This window comes from Rhipicephalus sanguineus, chromosome 1 (assembly GCF_013339695.2).
Source record: "Rhipicephalus sanguineus isolate Rsan-2018 chromosome 1, BIME_Rsan_1.4, whole genome shotgun sequence".
In the NCBI taxonomy this organism is placed as follows: Eukaryota; Metazoa; Arthropoda; class Arachnida; order Ixodida; family Ixodidae; genus Rhipicephalus; species Rhipicephalus sanguineus.
In genome coordinates, this window is record NC_051176.1 from 175,978,974 (window position 1) to 175,996,019 (window position 17,046).

At 45.2% G+C, this 17,046-nt stretch overlaps 1 protein-coding gene across 1 annotated transcript; it reads left to right on the forward strand.

Annotated features, from left to right (window-relative positions):
* Positions 1–12,784: 12,784 nt before the first annotated feature.
* LOC119402868 (uncharacterized) lies at positions 12,785–14,935 on the forward strand. The gene is made up of 2 exons (XM_037669917.2): positions 12,785–12,928; positions 14,269–14,935. The coding sequence occupies exons 1-2, from the start codon at positions 12,917–12,919 to the stop codon at positions 14,551–14,553; spliced, it is 297 nt and encodes a 98-aa protein (XP_037525845.1). The 5' UTR covers positions 12,785–12,916; the 3' UTR covers positions 14,554–14,935.
* The last annotated feature ends 2,111 nt before the right edge of the window (positions 14,936–17,046 follow it).

A 17,046-nucleotide genomic window follows, 5' to 3' on the forward strand; every position in this document is an offset into this window, starting at 1 on the left:
TTTGTCTCGTGCTTGTGTCGTGTGCTCCGAATATCTTGTTTCAAAGAACAATAAAGAACTGAAATGACCAAAAGCGCTGTGCATTGGAGTTGTCCACTTTGCATCCTCAACGTTGCGTTATGAAACAAACGAACAAGCAGACAATACAAAATAGCAACTGATGTTATTATTTATTTATTAATACTGTCAACCCTCTGTTGAGGGTCCTTACAGGGAGAGTAGAAATAAATGCAAAAAAAAAACAGGCAGACAGGTATGTCAAGTGGCAGCGCAATCATTTAAATACATGTCTAACAATTTTTCAAATTGGCAAACATCACTTGCATTTACTACACAGCTTGGTAACACATTCCAAAGTTCAATCACAGCTGGGAAAAAAGAATGACGAAACACGTCACTGCGAGCGAAATATGGTAATAAAGCATAATTGTGATTAACACGCCTGCTTCGTTTCCCTGGCAGCTTCAAGTACTCATCTTTGTTAATTTTCAGCTGTCCATGCAGTATCCTAAAAAAAACTTTCAGCCGGTTCTTTTGCCTTCGTGCTTCTAGTGGTTCCAGTTCACATGACTCTAACATCTGCGTGACAGAATCCAACCGGTGGTACTTTGTGCATATGAAGCGCACGGCACGGCGTTGAACTTTTTCCAATTTCTTTTTCAGGCTGTCCTGATGAGGACTCCACACGACCGAGGCATATTCTAGTACTGGTCTAATGAAAGTTTTATAAGCCACCAGTTTTATATCTCGTGTAGCTTGGTGCAATTTTTGCCTTAAGAAGCCTAGTCTTTGATTCGCTTTCGAGCACACATTTTCGATGTGTGTATGCCATGCCAGATTTTGCGTAAGAGTGACACCTAAATATTTAAATTGGTTAGCATGTACTAATGAATTACCATCGATACTGTAGTGAAAAGACATAACGTTTGCTTTTTTAGTCATATGTGTGTATGTTGACTTAGTGTTGTTTATTTTCATACCCCATAAATTACACCATTCGCTGAAATTTTCCAAACAACGACTAATTCTGACTTGATCGTGTGCGCTCCTTACAGTAGAATAAATTAGACAATCATCTGCAAAAAGTTTCACTCTTACCGGCTGTTCGACTACTCTAAAGATATCATTGATATATATAAGGAATAACAAGGGGCCCAATACCGAACCCTGGGGGACACCTGAAAACACTTGGAGTGGACTCGACGAACCGCCATTTAAATGTACCGTCTGTGTTCGATCATTTAAGGATTCTTTTATCCAAGTCACTAATTTGTTATCGATACCAATTTCTCGAAGTTTAAAGATTAGCTAATCATGAGGCACTTTATCAAAGGCCTTCGAAAAATCTATACAAATGACATCAATCTGTTGCTTCTCATCTAAGGCAGCAGCAAAATCATGAACAACTTCAATTAATTGTGTAACAGTGGATAGTCCAACACGGAAGCCATGCTGGGATGCGCAAAGTAAGGTGTTCTGTTCTAGATATTGTAAAATGTGTTTTGCGATGATGTGTTCTAAGAGCTTGCAACTAATACACGTGAGTGAAATGGGGCGGTAATTGTTTACAAGTTTGCGATCACCACCTTTGTATACCGGTATAATAACTGCCCTGCGCCAGTCCATGGGTAAGGAATGCGTATGCAATGATTTCTCAAATATTATCGTTAGGTAATACGACATCCATTCAGCATAGCGTTTCAGGAATTCAGGACAGATCTGGTCAGGCCCACTAGATTTTTTCCCATCTAGGTTCAGCAGCAGTTCAAAGACTCCCTCTCGTTTAATTACAAGTTCTTTCATTGGAAAATGAAAGAACGTGTAATTAAACGTAATTGTAATTAAAATCTCATAATGTTGCATTATGAGAGAGAAATGCCTTCAGATACGCGGGCGCACACTCTTAACACGTTGTGTTTATAGACACCGTCCCGATGGTGTACGGAAGGGACTTCACCTAGATTGTGATGGGATTTAGAGGGCTTAATTCGCATTAAAGCCTCGATCTCTGCGGCCTTCCAACTGCACCAGAAATAAAACAGCATAGCAGCGACGCGCTTGCGCTTCTGACATGCTATGTGAAAGTATAGAGGCGTCCAGGGGTCCGGTTATCAGAGTGATTCTATAGGTCAAGCAACTCTTGGTAACTGAAGAACTAGTGCGCTGATTTATGTCGGCTGTTCCCGACAGCGTTGATTCAGTCACTTCTGCGCTGAGCACACCCAGTGAATATCCAAAGTCTACAAGTAACAACATTTCTGCGTTACTTTGCCTCGCGGCATGAAAGTAAATTACAGGAATTGTGTCATTCTGCTTGCTGAATGTAACTCGCATATTTACCTTCACTTTAACAATAAAAAAGAGCATGTTTTAGTCTTTTCGGTAAGCCCTGACTTGCCACGTATATGACTCTCTTTAAAGAGACACGTTAACTGTCTTTTGGGTACCGCGATTCTCTGACGAGAGTAAAAGGATCTCCAAAGAGAGTTCGCGCATCTTTTTAAAGAGGGTGATATACGTGGCAAGTCTGGACACACAAAAAAGAGTCAAATGACTCCTTCTTTTTTTCTTAGAGTGTAGAGCACGTGAATGGTATGCTACAGTGTTCGTCAGCGCATTCTACCGAAGTACCCGTTATCTCTGTTGCTCATCGTACGTTAAACGCTCTCCCGTGCCGACGCTATACATGCATATAGGCGTTTTGTTGGCTGTCTCGTATAAACAAATACAGACGAGAGCCAATTGCGTGCGCCCAATGAGCGAGAAGGCATCTTGTACTGAATGATACTTCCTTGACCCTTCCATTCAGCATAGGCGTCGTGCCGGGCGAGGGGATTGGGGTGTTACTTAGACAGAAAATGGAGCAGTATTTATCGAGGCATTGTGTTCAGGTTTGGTACCCATAGCTTTTGCCGCCTTGCGCGTAGTTTTTTGAGACGGAGTATGAAGTCATGCGCTACTAGATCACGTCTTTAGAGGGAAGCGGACGCGGTGCTTTTTTAAATTCTGCCCGCTAAATTTATTTTTCTAGCGCCAAATAAGCTGCTACCTATTTGTCTACGTTCCTTATTAATAATGTAACAATAGCTCGTTCTTGAAGGTTTAGTAACGGAGTTGTAGTTTATCCGAAGAAGCCCCCTTAGTATTTTGATACGTCAGCACTTTCCCGCTTTTTGCAAAACGACTTGCTTGTGCGAACGCCCTTTAACTACTTGGCGCTGTCTGTGCAAGATTATACACTCACTGCTTCGCTATTTTGTCTATTCCTTGTATCCCTTGCCCTAGCATAGAATAGCGGACCAGTTTGCTTTCCTGCTTAACAGCCCTGCGTCTGCTGCTATAGGTTTGGCTGTAGCGCCGAGTAACAAAGTTAGGAAACGTAAACGAAAGGAGCGTTTCCCAACTCTGTTACTCGGCGTTACAACCAAACCTAGCGATGAAGTACCAACAAGCCTGCATCGACACCGTCGTTCAGTTCTGCATCTTCTCTTTCTTTTCTCTTTCTTAAGAGAATGGAGTAAACTGACAAGTTATAAATGTCGCACGTAATCTTTGTGTGCTTTCGTGTTTTCCTGAACCTTTTTTTTTTTGTCGTAGCTTGTATGCCTTCAACTTTTTTATTTTTGAGCCGGCGCAATGCACAAGCCACGAAATACTAACCAACGTATATACTAAACAAGTGTTCTGACCATTATCAAGTAATAAACAGAATCCCATTGCGACTGACCCCTTGGCGTCTTCGCTTTCGCTATCCGTGCGTGTGCGTCTTGTGACTCCACCAGCAGACTGTTGGAAAGCGAGTTGCTTTTCGCCACTTTTCGGAGATCGGACTGAGCTCTTCTTCACACCGCTCTGATGTTTACACTCAGCTTTGTGAACACAGGCACCGAGTACCAGTGGTGAAGAAGATAAAGCGGAAATCGGTGATTTGTTGTTCTTACCCTGAGGCTTGTCCTGATGGCTCTGAACTGACCTTGTACAAGTACTAATGCATATTGAACCGAGCGCTGAGCATTCAGCGAATTAGTGATAACAGAGAATACTCAAAATGTGGTTACTGGGCAGCTATACCACAATAACCAAGAACTGCGGCCTTTAAATCAGAAAGGCCTCGTTTTAGTCCACTCTGCCGTTGCCTTACAACGCACATCGTTAAAAAGAACGAATAGCTGTTTAAATTCTTGTAGGCAGTTTGTGTGTGTGTGTGTGTGTGTGTGTGTGTGTGTGTGTGTGTGTGTGTGTGTGTGTGTGTGTGTGTGTGTGTGTGTGTGTGTGTGTGTGTGTGTGTGTGTGTGTGTGTGTGTGTGTGTGTGTGTGTGTGTGTGTGTGTGTGTGTGTGTGTGTGTGTGTGTGTGTTTGTGTGTGTTCACATCTAACACCGCGAAAATTCTACAGGAGGTATTCATATTATGCCACTAAAGTTACATTACCTGACCAGGCAGATATAATTTGGAATTAGTTACCCCCTCACTGGCACATGTTGGAAAGTTGAACAGAACCGGCGTAAGAGTTTGGTTCCGTCTGTTGACACTTCAAAATAACAATACAAGCAATAATAACTGCCGTCAAGTCATTCGCTCAATTTACCTGACTACACCCACAAGGAACCGTGAAACATGGCTCTCTCTCTCTCTCTCTCTCTCTCTTTCTCTCTGAGTCCGTCCGATCCCGGAGTGGCTTAAAAAGCGTAGCGACAAATGAATCCGCTGTCCGACTTCCCTCTTCCCCTGATCTTATCGAGATTAGCGTTGTGCGCAGCTCCCGATCAGATTCAGAGCTCAGGAGGGGCTCGACGGCACCGCCTTATCGTCGCGGTATAGCCAAGCTTCCTTTTAAGCCGCCCTATATACGTCACATGATGGCTGCACTGCGAGCCACGCTTCGCAGTGCTGCGCAAATAATAAGGTGAATTGAACGAATAATTCGGAATCCAGTTATTTAGGTTTAGAAGTACCGAAACACGATACTAGACTTCTAAGACGATTTTCTTCGACGTTACAATAAAAAAAAAATGTGTGCTAATGTTTCTAGCTAAGAAGTTGTTCAATGTCATTAGTTCAATTAGTGAATCGATTGCACGCCTTGTCTTGCAAGCGATGCCCCTTCTGGCTGACGATTACTATGTATGCATTATTAATTTAAGCAGGTTAAAAAGTGTTCGAAGTAAAAAATAAAGACGTCGCGTATGAGAACAATACTTCGCTAAAGAAACTGAGGTTTTACGGGCCCAAACGACCACCTGATTACGAAGCGCTTGAGGCCCGTGTGCTTAGATTTAGGTGCAGGTTAAAGAACACCAGGTGGTCGAAATTTCCGGAGGCCTATACTACGGCGTCTCTCACAATCATATCGTGGTTTCGGGACGTTAAACCCCAATGATTATTATATTATTATATATTATCTGATCAGGAAGCGTGCATTAGTGGGGAGCGCCAGTTTAAACCTGGGGGTTCCTTAACGTTAACCCGATGCACTCAATTGTTGCATTTCGCCCTCATCGAAATGCGGCCGCCGTGACCAAAATCAGTAAATCTGTCTTTACATATTTACGCAGTCATCATCGCGCACGTATTTTTTTTCGTTTTTTTTTTTGGGGGGGGGGGGCGGATCTCGCAAGGTGGCGCTACATTGCCATTAGTTCTTTCTTTCTATAATAATAATAATAATAATAATAATAATAATAATAATAATAATAATAATAATAATAATAATAATAATAATAATAATAATAATAATTGAGTTTAGTGGTGCACAGGCTAGCGCCCCGTTATAAAGAGGACGTCAATAGCACCCATACATTCATCTTCACTACCCACTACCAGGCTGCGTGTTTCTCAGGTCTCCGCTCTGAAAATGTTCCACGCCGCCAACAGCATCGTCGGCAATGGCGCCAACCAAAGAAGCCGGGAACGGGCGCTAACCGTGAGTGTGACGAAACTGACAGCGTTCGACCAGCAAGGACATGCCAGCGTGGGGTTCAACCCATTCGCACGAAGCGACCGCCGACTACGAGAGAGAGAGAGAAAGAGCAGAGGAAGGCAGGGAGTTTAACCAGAAGTTTGTATCCGGTATGCTACCCTGCACTGGGGTTGGGGAATAGGGGGTTGAAAGCGAGAGGGAGAAAATAAATAATATGAAAAAAAAAACACAACCACACACACACGAGAGCGTTCCGCTCAGAGGCGCTCTGACAGGCCAGTGGATCGCAGGAAGGCTAGCAGTGCTTGTAAAGCCTTCTTCTGCGACGTTATGTCCGGGCGATGGCGTAGTAGTCTTTCTTCTGATAGGGGCTGGTCGTCCAACTTGTAGTCAACAGCGGCGGCCGACTACGAACTGTGCCCCTCGTAAGCGGGAACCCTGAACTTATCGCCATTTGCCGAGCGCGGACATCTGCTAACGATTCGATGTATTCTGGTCTTGAGTCGTTCGATGGTCTTCGCTTACGTGCCAATTGTCTCGAATCCCTGTGCAGTGGTAGGCAGAGTGTGCGTGATGCTGCAACGGCTTCATAATAGTAATAAACACTGCGCCTGCCCATTCACTTGCATTTCTTAATGGTTCGGCTGCTTGGTAGGCACCATAGAGCGAGCGTTATCTCATGTGCAAGCCTTCGAAGACTGCTGGCAGCGTCAGACCTTGAAAGTGGGATGGTATCTTCCGGACCAATCGTCAACGCCACCTGTCCTCTTTGATGCATCTCTGTATGCCAACTGGACTCCGCCGAAGAGAGGCCACACTGCTTTATCGCTTATGGCTAGGCTGGCATTTACGAAGTCCTATTCCTTTCGGATTGGAATGGCCGACAACGCTCTTTGCGATGCCTGTCGTTGCGAGGAGACGCTACACCACGTCCTGTGCGACTGGCCGGCATATAATGTTCAGAGACAGTCACTGGCGTCCGTTCTAGCGCGCCTAGACAGTGGAAAAATGTCTGTTGAAACAGTTCTTGCATGCCGTCAACAGAAGACATCACAGCTGAAGGCGACGAAGGCACTGCTGAGGTTTTTAAGAGAGACGAACTTGGACAAGCGGCTGTGACAGAAATGTCGCGTACCACGCAAGAGTGACCGACTGATTTGTGTTTGCAGTGTGATGTGCTATTCTTTCTATCTTTCTCTCTCTCTTTCCTCTCCATCTTTAATCTCCCCCACCCTGTCCCCATGTGTAGGGTAGCAAACCGGTTGTCCCATACTGGTTAACCTCCCTGCCTTTCCTTCTCTATTATTTCTTCTCTCTCTTAATGTACAAAACATCTGCCAGTACGTCTTAGTGTACTTGTTTCACTTTCGTGTTATGAATCATTTATTTGAAAGTGGAATCAACCAATTCTTTTAAACCTTGCATCTTACTCGAGACATGAGGAATGCTTATGCTTCCAGTGTGTCTCTGCTAAAATAAGAAATCCGGCTTCCTTCTCGGTGGACGTCTGTGCGAACTCTTAGGTTACATACGCCACTAAAATCAGTTTCATTAGCGACCTTTTGTAGGTTTAGTCTCTGTTATTGTAGATTACCCTTCATTTGACGTACTGCAATAAGTTTACAACGATTAGTGCAGCGTGTCTTCGCACTTTCTGCCCGTACTATGCGTACCATAATTTATTGCGCTATACTCCGCATATTACCTGGCGTAGCGTGTTTTATGGTCCTAGTTTGCTGAACATTTCTGCCCGAGTTTCCGATCGTTACTTCAAACCGCCTTACACACGACAGACGAAGGACAAATGAATTACACAGGATAACCTGCTGAACGGAACGGACACAATCTTCAACTCCCTCTTTTGCAATGTCTTCGCGAAGCAACCCTGAAACAATGGGAATATTGGGAACCTACGTGGGAGTCATCCCCTGCAGTTTGGAACACATGCAATTGAGTCGCACAATATATATTAAAAATATACCTCTACCCGCGAGATCGCTTTCATACACCTAAACCTCTTGCCTTTATGTAAGCTCCCAATGCACATTGTACCTCATGTAGGAGGGCATGAGCTTCGCTAGCTAGTCATCCTACTTTCTGTGTCTTTTTTCATCGGTTACAGTGATTTCGTTGCGGCATATTCGTTGTCAAATAAAGCAATCCATCAATTTTCTTCACATAGTCATATAGCCATGACCCGCCTTGGAGGAGACATGAAACTGGAGGACGTAGTAAGTATAAGACCATATTTGCACGCGCTTTTCGAAAGCGACTGACAGGCAGGCATAAGAGCAAGAGTGAGGCGTAAACAGCGACTCACTGAGAGGGCCTCATATGAAAACTGTCTCGGTGAAGTAGCCCCGTGAGGCTAACGGTAAAGAAAGCATAAAACTAAGCAAGTAAGACCACATCTACAAAACGACTAAAAAATTAACTATGAATGCGCGCCCGTTGGTGCAGGCACAGGCGAGCGCACGGAGGGGGGGGGGGGGTTGGGGGGGGGGGGCGCCGCCCCCCCTATTCATGTAAGAGGGGGGAGGGTGAAAAATCTACCCAATACATTGACTTAGTAGAGGGGGGGGAGAGCTGCGATGAACCTTCGCCTAGGACGTCTTAATGCCAGCGTTCCTTAAGGAGCGAAGGAACGCTGCTATTGAGGCGCCCTACCTCCCCCCCCCCCCCCTTTCTTATGGGGAACCCTGCGCACGCCTATGGCTGCAGGCGTGTGTGCATCTGCCTTTGAGGAGGAAATGCCGCTTTATCCTTACGTTGTACCCGACTGCAGTGTTTCCGTTCATTTGTGTCTTCATGCGCAACGTTTTTCTACGACCAGCAGCAACGACGCGCATGAAAAATACTTTTCGTGCGACCGACCATAGCGCGCCCATGTATTTTAACAAGAGATACGGAATCTCTGCGCTGCGCCAATGCTGACTTAAGGTGGTGAGACTCGGATGATAACAACGGGCGCGTTAAATGAAACTTAATGTAGCGCAAGAAGCGATTATAGGCGCTCAGTAATGAATGTTGTTCGTGGTTTAGTAGACAAACCCGAGTTGATGACATCGTAGTTGAACTTAAGAGGAAGAATGCGAAGACAGAGCGCGTATTACACAGATCAATCAACCGGTGGGCCATTATAGCAATACACGAAGAATAGCAGGGTGTCAAGGGATAAGGGAAGCAATCGGCAGCGACGACGGTGCGGTGAGTTATAGGGCAATTCGCCATTGGGTGGGCGCAGCTGGCCCGAGACAGCGCTAATTGGAGATGCTTCTAAGGTGTCTTTGTCCTGCTATCCAATAGATAGGCCAGTGAGGGTGATAATAAGTTAACAAGACACAACTATCCAGTGGCGGTTATCACTTGCCTATAATCTTCTGCACTGTTTACATGTTCCGAATAAAGCAATACACGAGACGTTCTGTTAAGCTGGCGTTACGAGAAGGAATCACCCGCTTAATAAGGAAGACAGCGTACGAGCTGGTCAACCACAATGAGAATATGCAAGAAAGGCCCATCGCAATTAAGTCATTGGGCGTACGCATTATCCACACTAAGGAATTATATGCGCTGAATTGCCACATCCCTTTAATACACGGAGAGAAGATACATGTGTGTAACGAAAGCGGAAAATTGACTGCATAACTCTGATGTACTGCTGCACGACTTCAGCACAAACCCGCCGGTGCGTGAACGCATACTCAACAACTTATTAATGCTGTGTGGCGACCTATTTATGGTTACCAGCCGGGGTGTCCCAGTGTTTGTCGTTTTACAGCTGCGGTTGAGCGTAAAATCATAGGTTCGATATCTCTACGTATAAAGAAAAGTGCCTTAGAGTTGCGTATAGAATCCGAAAATTCGTTAAGTGTCATGATTGTTAGCAGGCCGCATCGGGCCTGTCATGACCGCAGTTTATGAAGTGAGCAGCCGACTTTGTGCATACAAGATTATTCTTTGCGGGTCTTCTTCGTTCATGTTACACTGAAACTAATAATCAGAGCGAAATTAACATGAGGACCTAGGCTGCACTTTTCATATAGTTTCACATTATTAGACGCCTCCCTATGGAGGGGTCGTTAATAACTCATAATTACCACAATTAAAAACAATAACAACACCGCATATATGTGGTTTCCTCGAATTAATTTTCCTTCCCTTTGTGTTTTCATATATCGAGGGGCCGGCTTGATGTGTTTAGGTGGCATGCAAGAGCTGATTGGTCAGCTGCACTATCTAAAGTATTAAGTGCTACGTGAGGCCATCTGGCATAGAATTTGATAATGTCATAACAGTATGAAACGCCATGGGCGAACCTAATGTTCTACATTCGCTGCCATGGCCACGACTGGCGCTGGATAACAAACACTCCTAGGGTTAATATAATAACAATTGTTGGGGTTTAGCGTCCCAAAACCACGATATGATCATGAGGGACGCTTAGTTTCAACCACCTGGGGTTCTTTAACGTGCACCTAAATCAAAGTACACGGGCCTCGAGCATTTTCGCCTCCATCAAAAATGCGTCCGCTGCGGCCAGGATTCGATCCCGCGACCTTCCGGTCAGCAGTCGAGCATCGTAACCACTAGACCACCGTGGCGGGTCATTCCCAGGGTTTGACATCACCAATTAACCAAGAAAGTTGTCGGGAGAATGATCACCGCCGTGTAGCTCAGTTGGCACAGCATCGCACACGTGACCCAAAGGCTATGGGTTCGCTTCACGCTGCCCGCGTCTTTTTTCGTCGATTTTAATTCTCTTTCGCTTTGTCTTGCAGTTGTTCCACTCCAATTAAACACTACAATTATTAACCGCTATCCTTTCGCTGTCTTCATTTTCTGCTGGTTTCATTTGGTTTTATCTACCAAAAGAAAAAAAAAACAAAGAAACGGGCCACTCGATCCATTCCTCTTCTTCGTTTACCCAACTGTAGGGGTATGACATAAGGGGTAGGTTACAGTAGTACACATATAACACTGAATTTAAACGAAGCTATTTAAAGAGAAAACAGAAAAATGTAGTCCTCGAGGCGGTTATTTTATGGAGAGGGGCCGGTTTATAACGAAATTCAAGCCCCGCCACGGTGGTCTAGTCGTTATGGCGTTCGACTGCTGACCCGCAGGTCGCGGGATCGAATCCCGGCCGCGGCGGCTGCATTTTCGATGGAGGCGAAGATGTTTGAGGCCCGTGTACTTAGCTTTAGGTGCACGTTAAAGAACCCCAGGTGGTCGAAATTTCCGGAGCCCTCCACTACGGCGTCTCTCATAATCATATCGTAGTTTTGGGACGTTAAACCCCAGATATTATTATTATTATAACGAAATTCAAATTTTACAGTATACAGTTGAATAACAAAGAATCACGTTAAATCAATGACAGAAATATTTCAAACGAAAAGGAAAATTGAAGTAACAGCCTTAGTAAACGATATTGGACATGTTATGAGGGCTTACAAATAATTAGGCCAAATATAGACATGCATTAATTGTGTTAAGTTTTCTAGAGTGGCACGGGGTACTACAGCCACAACCTTCCACAAGTGTACGTGCCAATCTTCGCGGCCTGCGCCCAGTGAATGAAACCGAAGCATTACATTTTATCGGCACATGAACGCCCCTTTCTTTTATGAACTATAATGAGAGATATGTTCCCCGTTTAATATACGTCAGTGAAAGTGATCGAGGGACAAAATAGAAAAGCAGTGACGTGGTGAGGTCGACGAACTTGGAAAGCAGAACAGGCGTATATAGTACGGGTAAAAATTTGGCAATTAGTCCCGACTGGACTTCGCGTCGCCGGCATGTGTCGAATTCAACACGCATGGGATAGCGACAGGAGCTGAAAATCATTTCTATCGGCTCAGAGACAGTGCAGGTCCTCTTTAAAAGTGAAGAACATGCTGATAATTTTGGCGCAATAAAGTTAGCTCGCGACTTAGACAGAATTTCCTCTTCTGACTTCTGAGCAAAAATTAAGGACCACGAAACACATGGACTACACATGGACCGCAACAGCTACGCAGAGTTCTCTGTTCTCTACTAGAAACGCATAGCGTCTTTTACGCGCACTTCACGATTTAAAATAGAAATAAAAATTGACCTTTGTGATCTTCCCGCCGCTGAAGGACTAATCAACAGCCACTCATGATCCAGAAGAGTAAATGAGGCACCTTTTCCATTTAATGTGCTTCAGATCCTAAATATGGGGAGCAAGAATGTGTTTACGTCATCGCATGCTTCTCTACCGGCACCTGACACCAGTGAGAATGAATGCGCTTTTTGTTTTTTCTTTCGCACAGAACGGCCATGCCGACTGCGGTCGGTGCTCGTTAATGCTATCCGTCGCTTTTTGCAGACGGCAACGCTTGCGTATCGCCTCCCGCAGGCGCCTCCCCCCCCCCCCCCCCCCCCACCTCCGGGTAAGCTCTTGCGTGAAAATAGCCCTCGGCCACCCCCAGATGGCGTAAAATACAGAAAGAAGGAGGTGCCTTTTTCTCCGTGCATAGCGGGCTGCTTCATGAGCGCTCCATTATGGCTCATTTGAAAGGCGCACAAATGATTACACGTCTAAAAGTAGGAGCGTGCACTGTTTTCGTTTTCAATGTGGGCTCGCAAGTGGCCAGGAAAAGCCTTAGGAAAATATGAACGGAAAGAGAAACCCGCCGGTGCTCGCGTAGCGCGCCGGCGGAGAACAAGAGAAGGCGTTGGGCGAGCGAGCCCCGTTCGATTGTTGCCTTTCCTCAATCTCTTTCTATCGCCAGATCGAAGGAAGTAGCCGGTAGAAATTGGAGCACGTCTACGACCGCAGCGGCGGCGGAGAGAAATGACCACGTGCTGCCTCGCCGCTGCTCAGTCATGAGCGCTGGCCTGACCATCGCAACGTGTTCTTTGCTTTCCGGAAGTAGCGCCGCATATATAAGCCTCACCGCTGCGGCGTTCGTTCGTCAGACTAGCCCCTGCCTTCTCAGTAGAAGCCGCCGTCTCAAGCAAGACCATGAGGATCCTGGTAAGCGGTACGCCGCCGCACCCTTCTTGGTGGTGCGGCCGTGCGTCGAATTCGCACGGCACGTGAGTCGACCGCTGTACGACTCACGTTCTGACATCGCTAGGCGAAGCACCAGCTGCCTACTGCTGCCGCTGTCGCAGAGAATCGATGGAGTCCGTCTTTGAGACAGAATAAGCGGGGAAGGGGGAGAAAGTTTGATAGGAAGCGGAGAAAGTTGACCACCCTCTCTGCTCCTTCAAACTTTTTCTTGCACTTATTTCTTGCTGTTACCATCACTTGGTGTTTAGTAGGCCCGTAAAAGGAATTTGCACGGTAGGGAAGTCTTTCGGATGAGCTATCTTCCTAATGGACATATGATAACGACTGCGCTCCAGACGGGCGTACCAATGTTTCGTTGTTGCTTTTCTTTAATTTTCTTTTTTATCGATCTCACCCGGCCATCGAGGGTAAGAGATTTTCCTAAAGTGAATATTGATTTTCGACTGATCAATTCGTACCAACCTCCAGCTCATCGTGCCAAAATGAGCTAGCGAAGAGATAACGAATGAACTGAAAACATCTATGTATGTCGGAGAACACAGCGTGATTTCGATTAAGAAATCGACGCTCAGATGGAGTTTAACGAGACCGTCATCTTGCCCCTATACGTTGTCTAATATTTTTTGCGTTTTTCATTGATGAAATATGGCCTTTATAGCCACAGTGAAGATAGAAAGAGTACTTGTTTGTCATACGTTCGTAAGTATACAAGAGTCTAGTGCCCGCTAAAAGCAAGATACAGCCAAATAAATGCAATCCTGAAAGTTTCGTGCCTTGTAGGTTCTCGCAATTTTTCAAAAGCAGTTAAATCAAGTATATGATCTTTATTTTCATTTCTTGAATTTGGGCTGACATGTGTTTCTGCATACCTACATATGCCGATACTTACCTCGTTTCCACCACAAAGTTTGTTAACAGCGTTATTTTTTTTCCTTGCATCAGTACAGTATTGTGTTGGTGCGACGCCCTATTTTCTAACTTTATGAAACTTTGTTTTACATTTCTGGAACCAAGACACCTATGAACAGATAAAACAAGTTGGGTCTCAGAAAAAAACGAACAATAATTTCTAAGCTTAGTCATCCCCTTTAAAGGCTTGAAATAGACGTCCGCGAATTCCAGAGCTTCATATAATACCACGCAAACACAATGAATTCGCGCCATTTTGTCTGTGACATGCTGGGGTGCTGAATGGACGTACCCCATTCCACTCGACAAATTTATAACCAGGATGTCTGCAGTAGCACCCAAGTTGATGCCTGTGCACGCAGTTTCAGTTGAAGGATTATTTATTTTTGCAGTTGGTTTCCCTGCTCATTTGCGCTCTTGCCGGTGCCTGCATAGCCGGATTGGTCGGATACGGAGGAGGAGGAGGAGGAGGAGGAGGAGGCTACGGAGGCGGCGGCTACGGTGGCGGCCATGGCTACGGCAAGTCACTGCCGGGGCCATCCTTCCTGATCAAGACCTTGCACCACGTTAGCAAAGTGAGCCACGGAGGACCCATCCTCAGCAACTACGACCTCGGAGTCTCCTACGGACATGGTGGCGGCGGCTACGGAGGCGGCTACGGGCACGGATGGCACTGAATGCAGCAGTCCTAGTTATGCAGGAGACACTGTACGCTGCGTTTGTGGACCGTTTGGGTGTGCAGAAATGTTGCAGCTGCTACATGCCGCACAAGAGCTCGTCCTCTTCGTTCGAGACAGGTCGTCTTATAGTCAACGCGTGCTGGATGGCAAATACTTGCCCCGTACGCGAGCAAAAGAGATGTGCACTAGAAAAGACGTCTAGAAAGTCTATGAGAACCGATAATGATCAGTGTACGACAATGTAAACAGGCAAACTGTATGTAGTGATTCGAGAACGAAGTGCCACAGCGTTCCACAACAAGGCCAACGTCGTCTGCAGTGTATATTTTGTACAGAGAAAAAAAAATGAGTAATAAAGCAAGTGCACTGAAAATGTCCAAGAACGCGTGTCCTTCTCTTGTCCTTTTACTCGGCGCAGGTCTGGGAAATGTGTGGATGCAGGACACTGACTCGTAGATATCGAACGGCGTGCCTGGGCGCTTTCGAGGAAAAATCAAGTTATGTACTAATATTACGCGTACGTGATTCGTGGATCCAGTAAATGCTAAGTCACGGTTCCCTTTGCAAGAAGTGTTTGAGGCAAGCCGAACCAGGAGCCGAATTCCTTTAAAGCTTTCCTCTGTAATTGTTTGTTAACGTTCGTCCATTAGAGTTATCTGATAATATGTCCAGGATCAAAATTGACCGAAAATTTGTCTTACGAACAATCTTAGCCTGTAAGCTCTCAGTAACGAGATCTAAAATAAGAACAAAAAACCTGCTTTCCGGAAACGTAATGAAGATACTGTAATTATGAGCGACGTTCCAGCTGACGTCGACGGCGTTTTCTCTGCAGGAAAAAAAAAACGAATCAAAATGCAGGGACGTTAACCAGAAGAACGTCTTGCTAGCGACCCTACACTGGGGGTGGGGTGCGTGTGTGTGCGTGTGCGGGGGGGGGGGGGAACAGGTCAATAGAAGTAAGAGAGAGATATAGATAGAGAGAGAGAGACGAGGTAAGAAACAACGCATGCAGTGAAACCGTGCATGCTCGCGGATGACATAAATCCCTCAGTCGCCTTCATAAGGTCAGTCGCCCTTATGAAGCACAAAAGTGCATGACTTCACTGTCTTGTGGCACATCCGCCGTGGTAGCTTAGCGGTTGAGATGTTGCTCTGCTAAGCTCGAGGGTTTGATTTCCGACCACGGTGGCCGTATTTCTATGAAGGCGAAGTACAAAAACACCCGCGTACTCAGAATTAGGTGCACCTTAAAGAACTGCCGGTTGACAAAATTAATCCGCTGTCATACACTAGGGCGTGCCTCATTATCACATGGTGGATTTGGCTCGTAAAATTCTAGAGCACCCTTTTTTGTCGGTCAAATGGTTCAACGAGCAATAGGGGTGGTGTTCGAGGAGCACCTACATGGGCAGCTGCCGAATGTCCAGTCACCGCAATGCGTTCGACAGTGTTTGTCTCTGAAATTAGAAGGGTAGGATAAGTATTGTCTCCAACTTCTGTAATATATATTTCGGTCGCTCCAAAGTTATCTATTACGATCGCCGAGGAAATTGTTTTTACAGATTGCGGAAAACCCTGAGTCGTCCTCCGCTGCGGAGGATAAAAACATTTTAAATAAATGTTTTTGCCGTACGTGCCGAAACCACAAATTGATTATGAGACTAGGTTTAGTGTAGATATCCAAGTTTAGCACTCATTGCGCCGAGGACAAGAGCTTAGAATACCATGCCCATCAAAATGAGTGGTTGACATTGTCTGCCAAGGAAAGCGTAGCGCATAGTATGGCATTATTTGTGACACCTGCGTGGGGATTGGAAACTGAAAGCTACCAAAAGTCAAATGAAATACCGAAATTTTGTTCCTTTTGGAACGCAATTTTCAAGGTGAGTGAGTGAGTGAGTGAGTGAGTGAGTGAGTGAGTGAGTGAGTGAGTGAGTGAGTGAGTGAGTGAGTGAGTGAGTGAAACAACTTTATTCGGTCCACAAAAGTTTTTCTTTTTTACTTGAAGCATGTGCCAGAGATAGATGCGAGTCATATCTTCGATTAATTAAAAATCAAAAGCAATACAGGTGTTGCGCTTATGCTATATCCTTCAATGAAAAGAAGGTAAATCTCTTAGAAGACCAAGGTTACTTATAGGAAGACTGAGAAAGCGAAAGCAAGAGTTTTGCGTGACTTACAAATTAGCCATAACAGTCACATAAATGCAAAAACCAAACTGAATTACACTAAGGTGCGTTTATTTCGTTAGACAAGAGTGAATGGCCAAAAAGAAAGAAAAAGCAAAAGGAGCGAGCACCTCTCTGTATAGCTTCCTAAGTCGACGAATGCGTCTGCAATCGCCAATCGCCAGTTAAATGCACGCCCGATTTCTTTTTTATTGAAATAGAAAATAAATGAAGGAGTTGTTGTCACCATTGCTTGATGACGGCTACCCCTTTCCACATAGTTGTTAGGTTAAAAAATAAGAAACATAAATAATATATA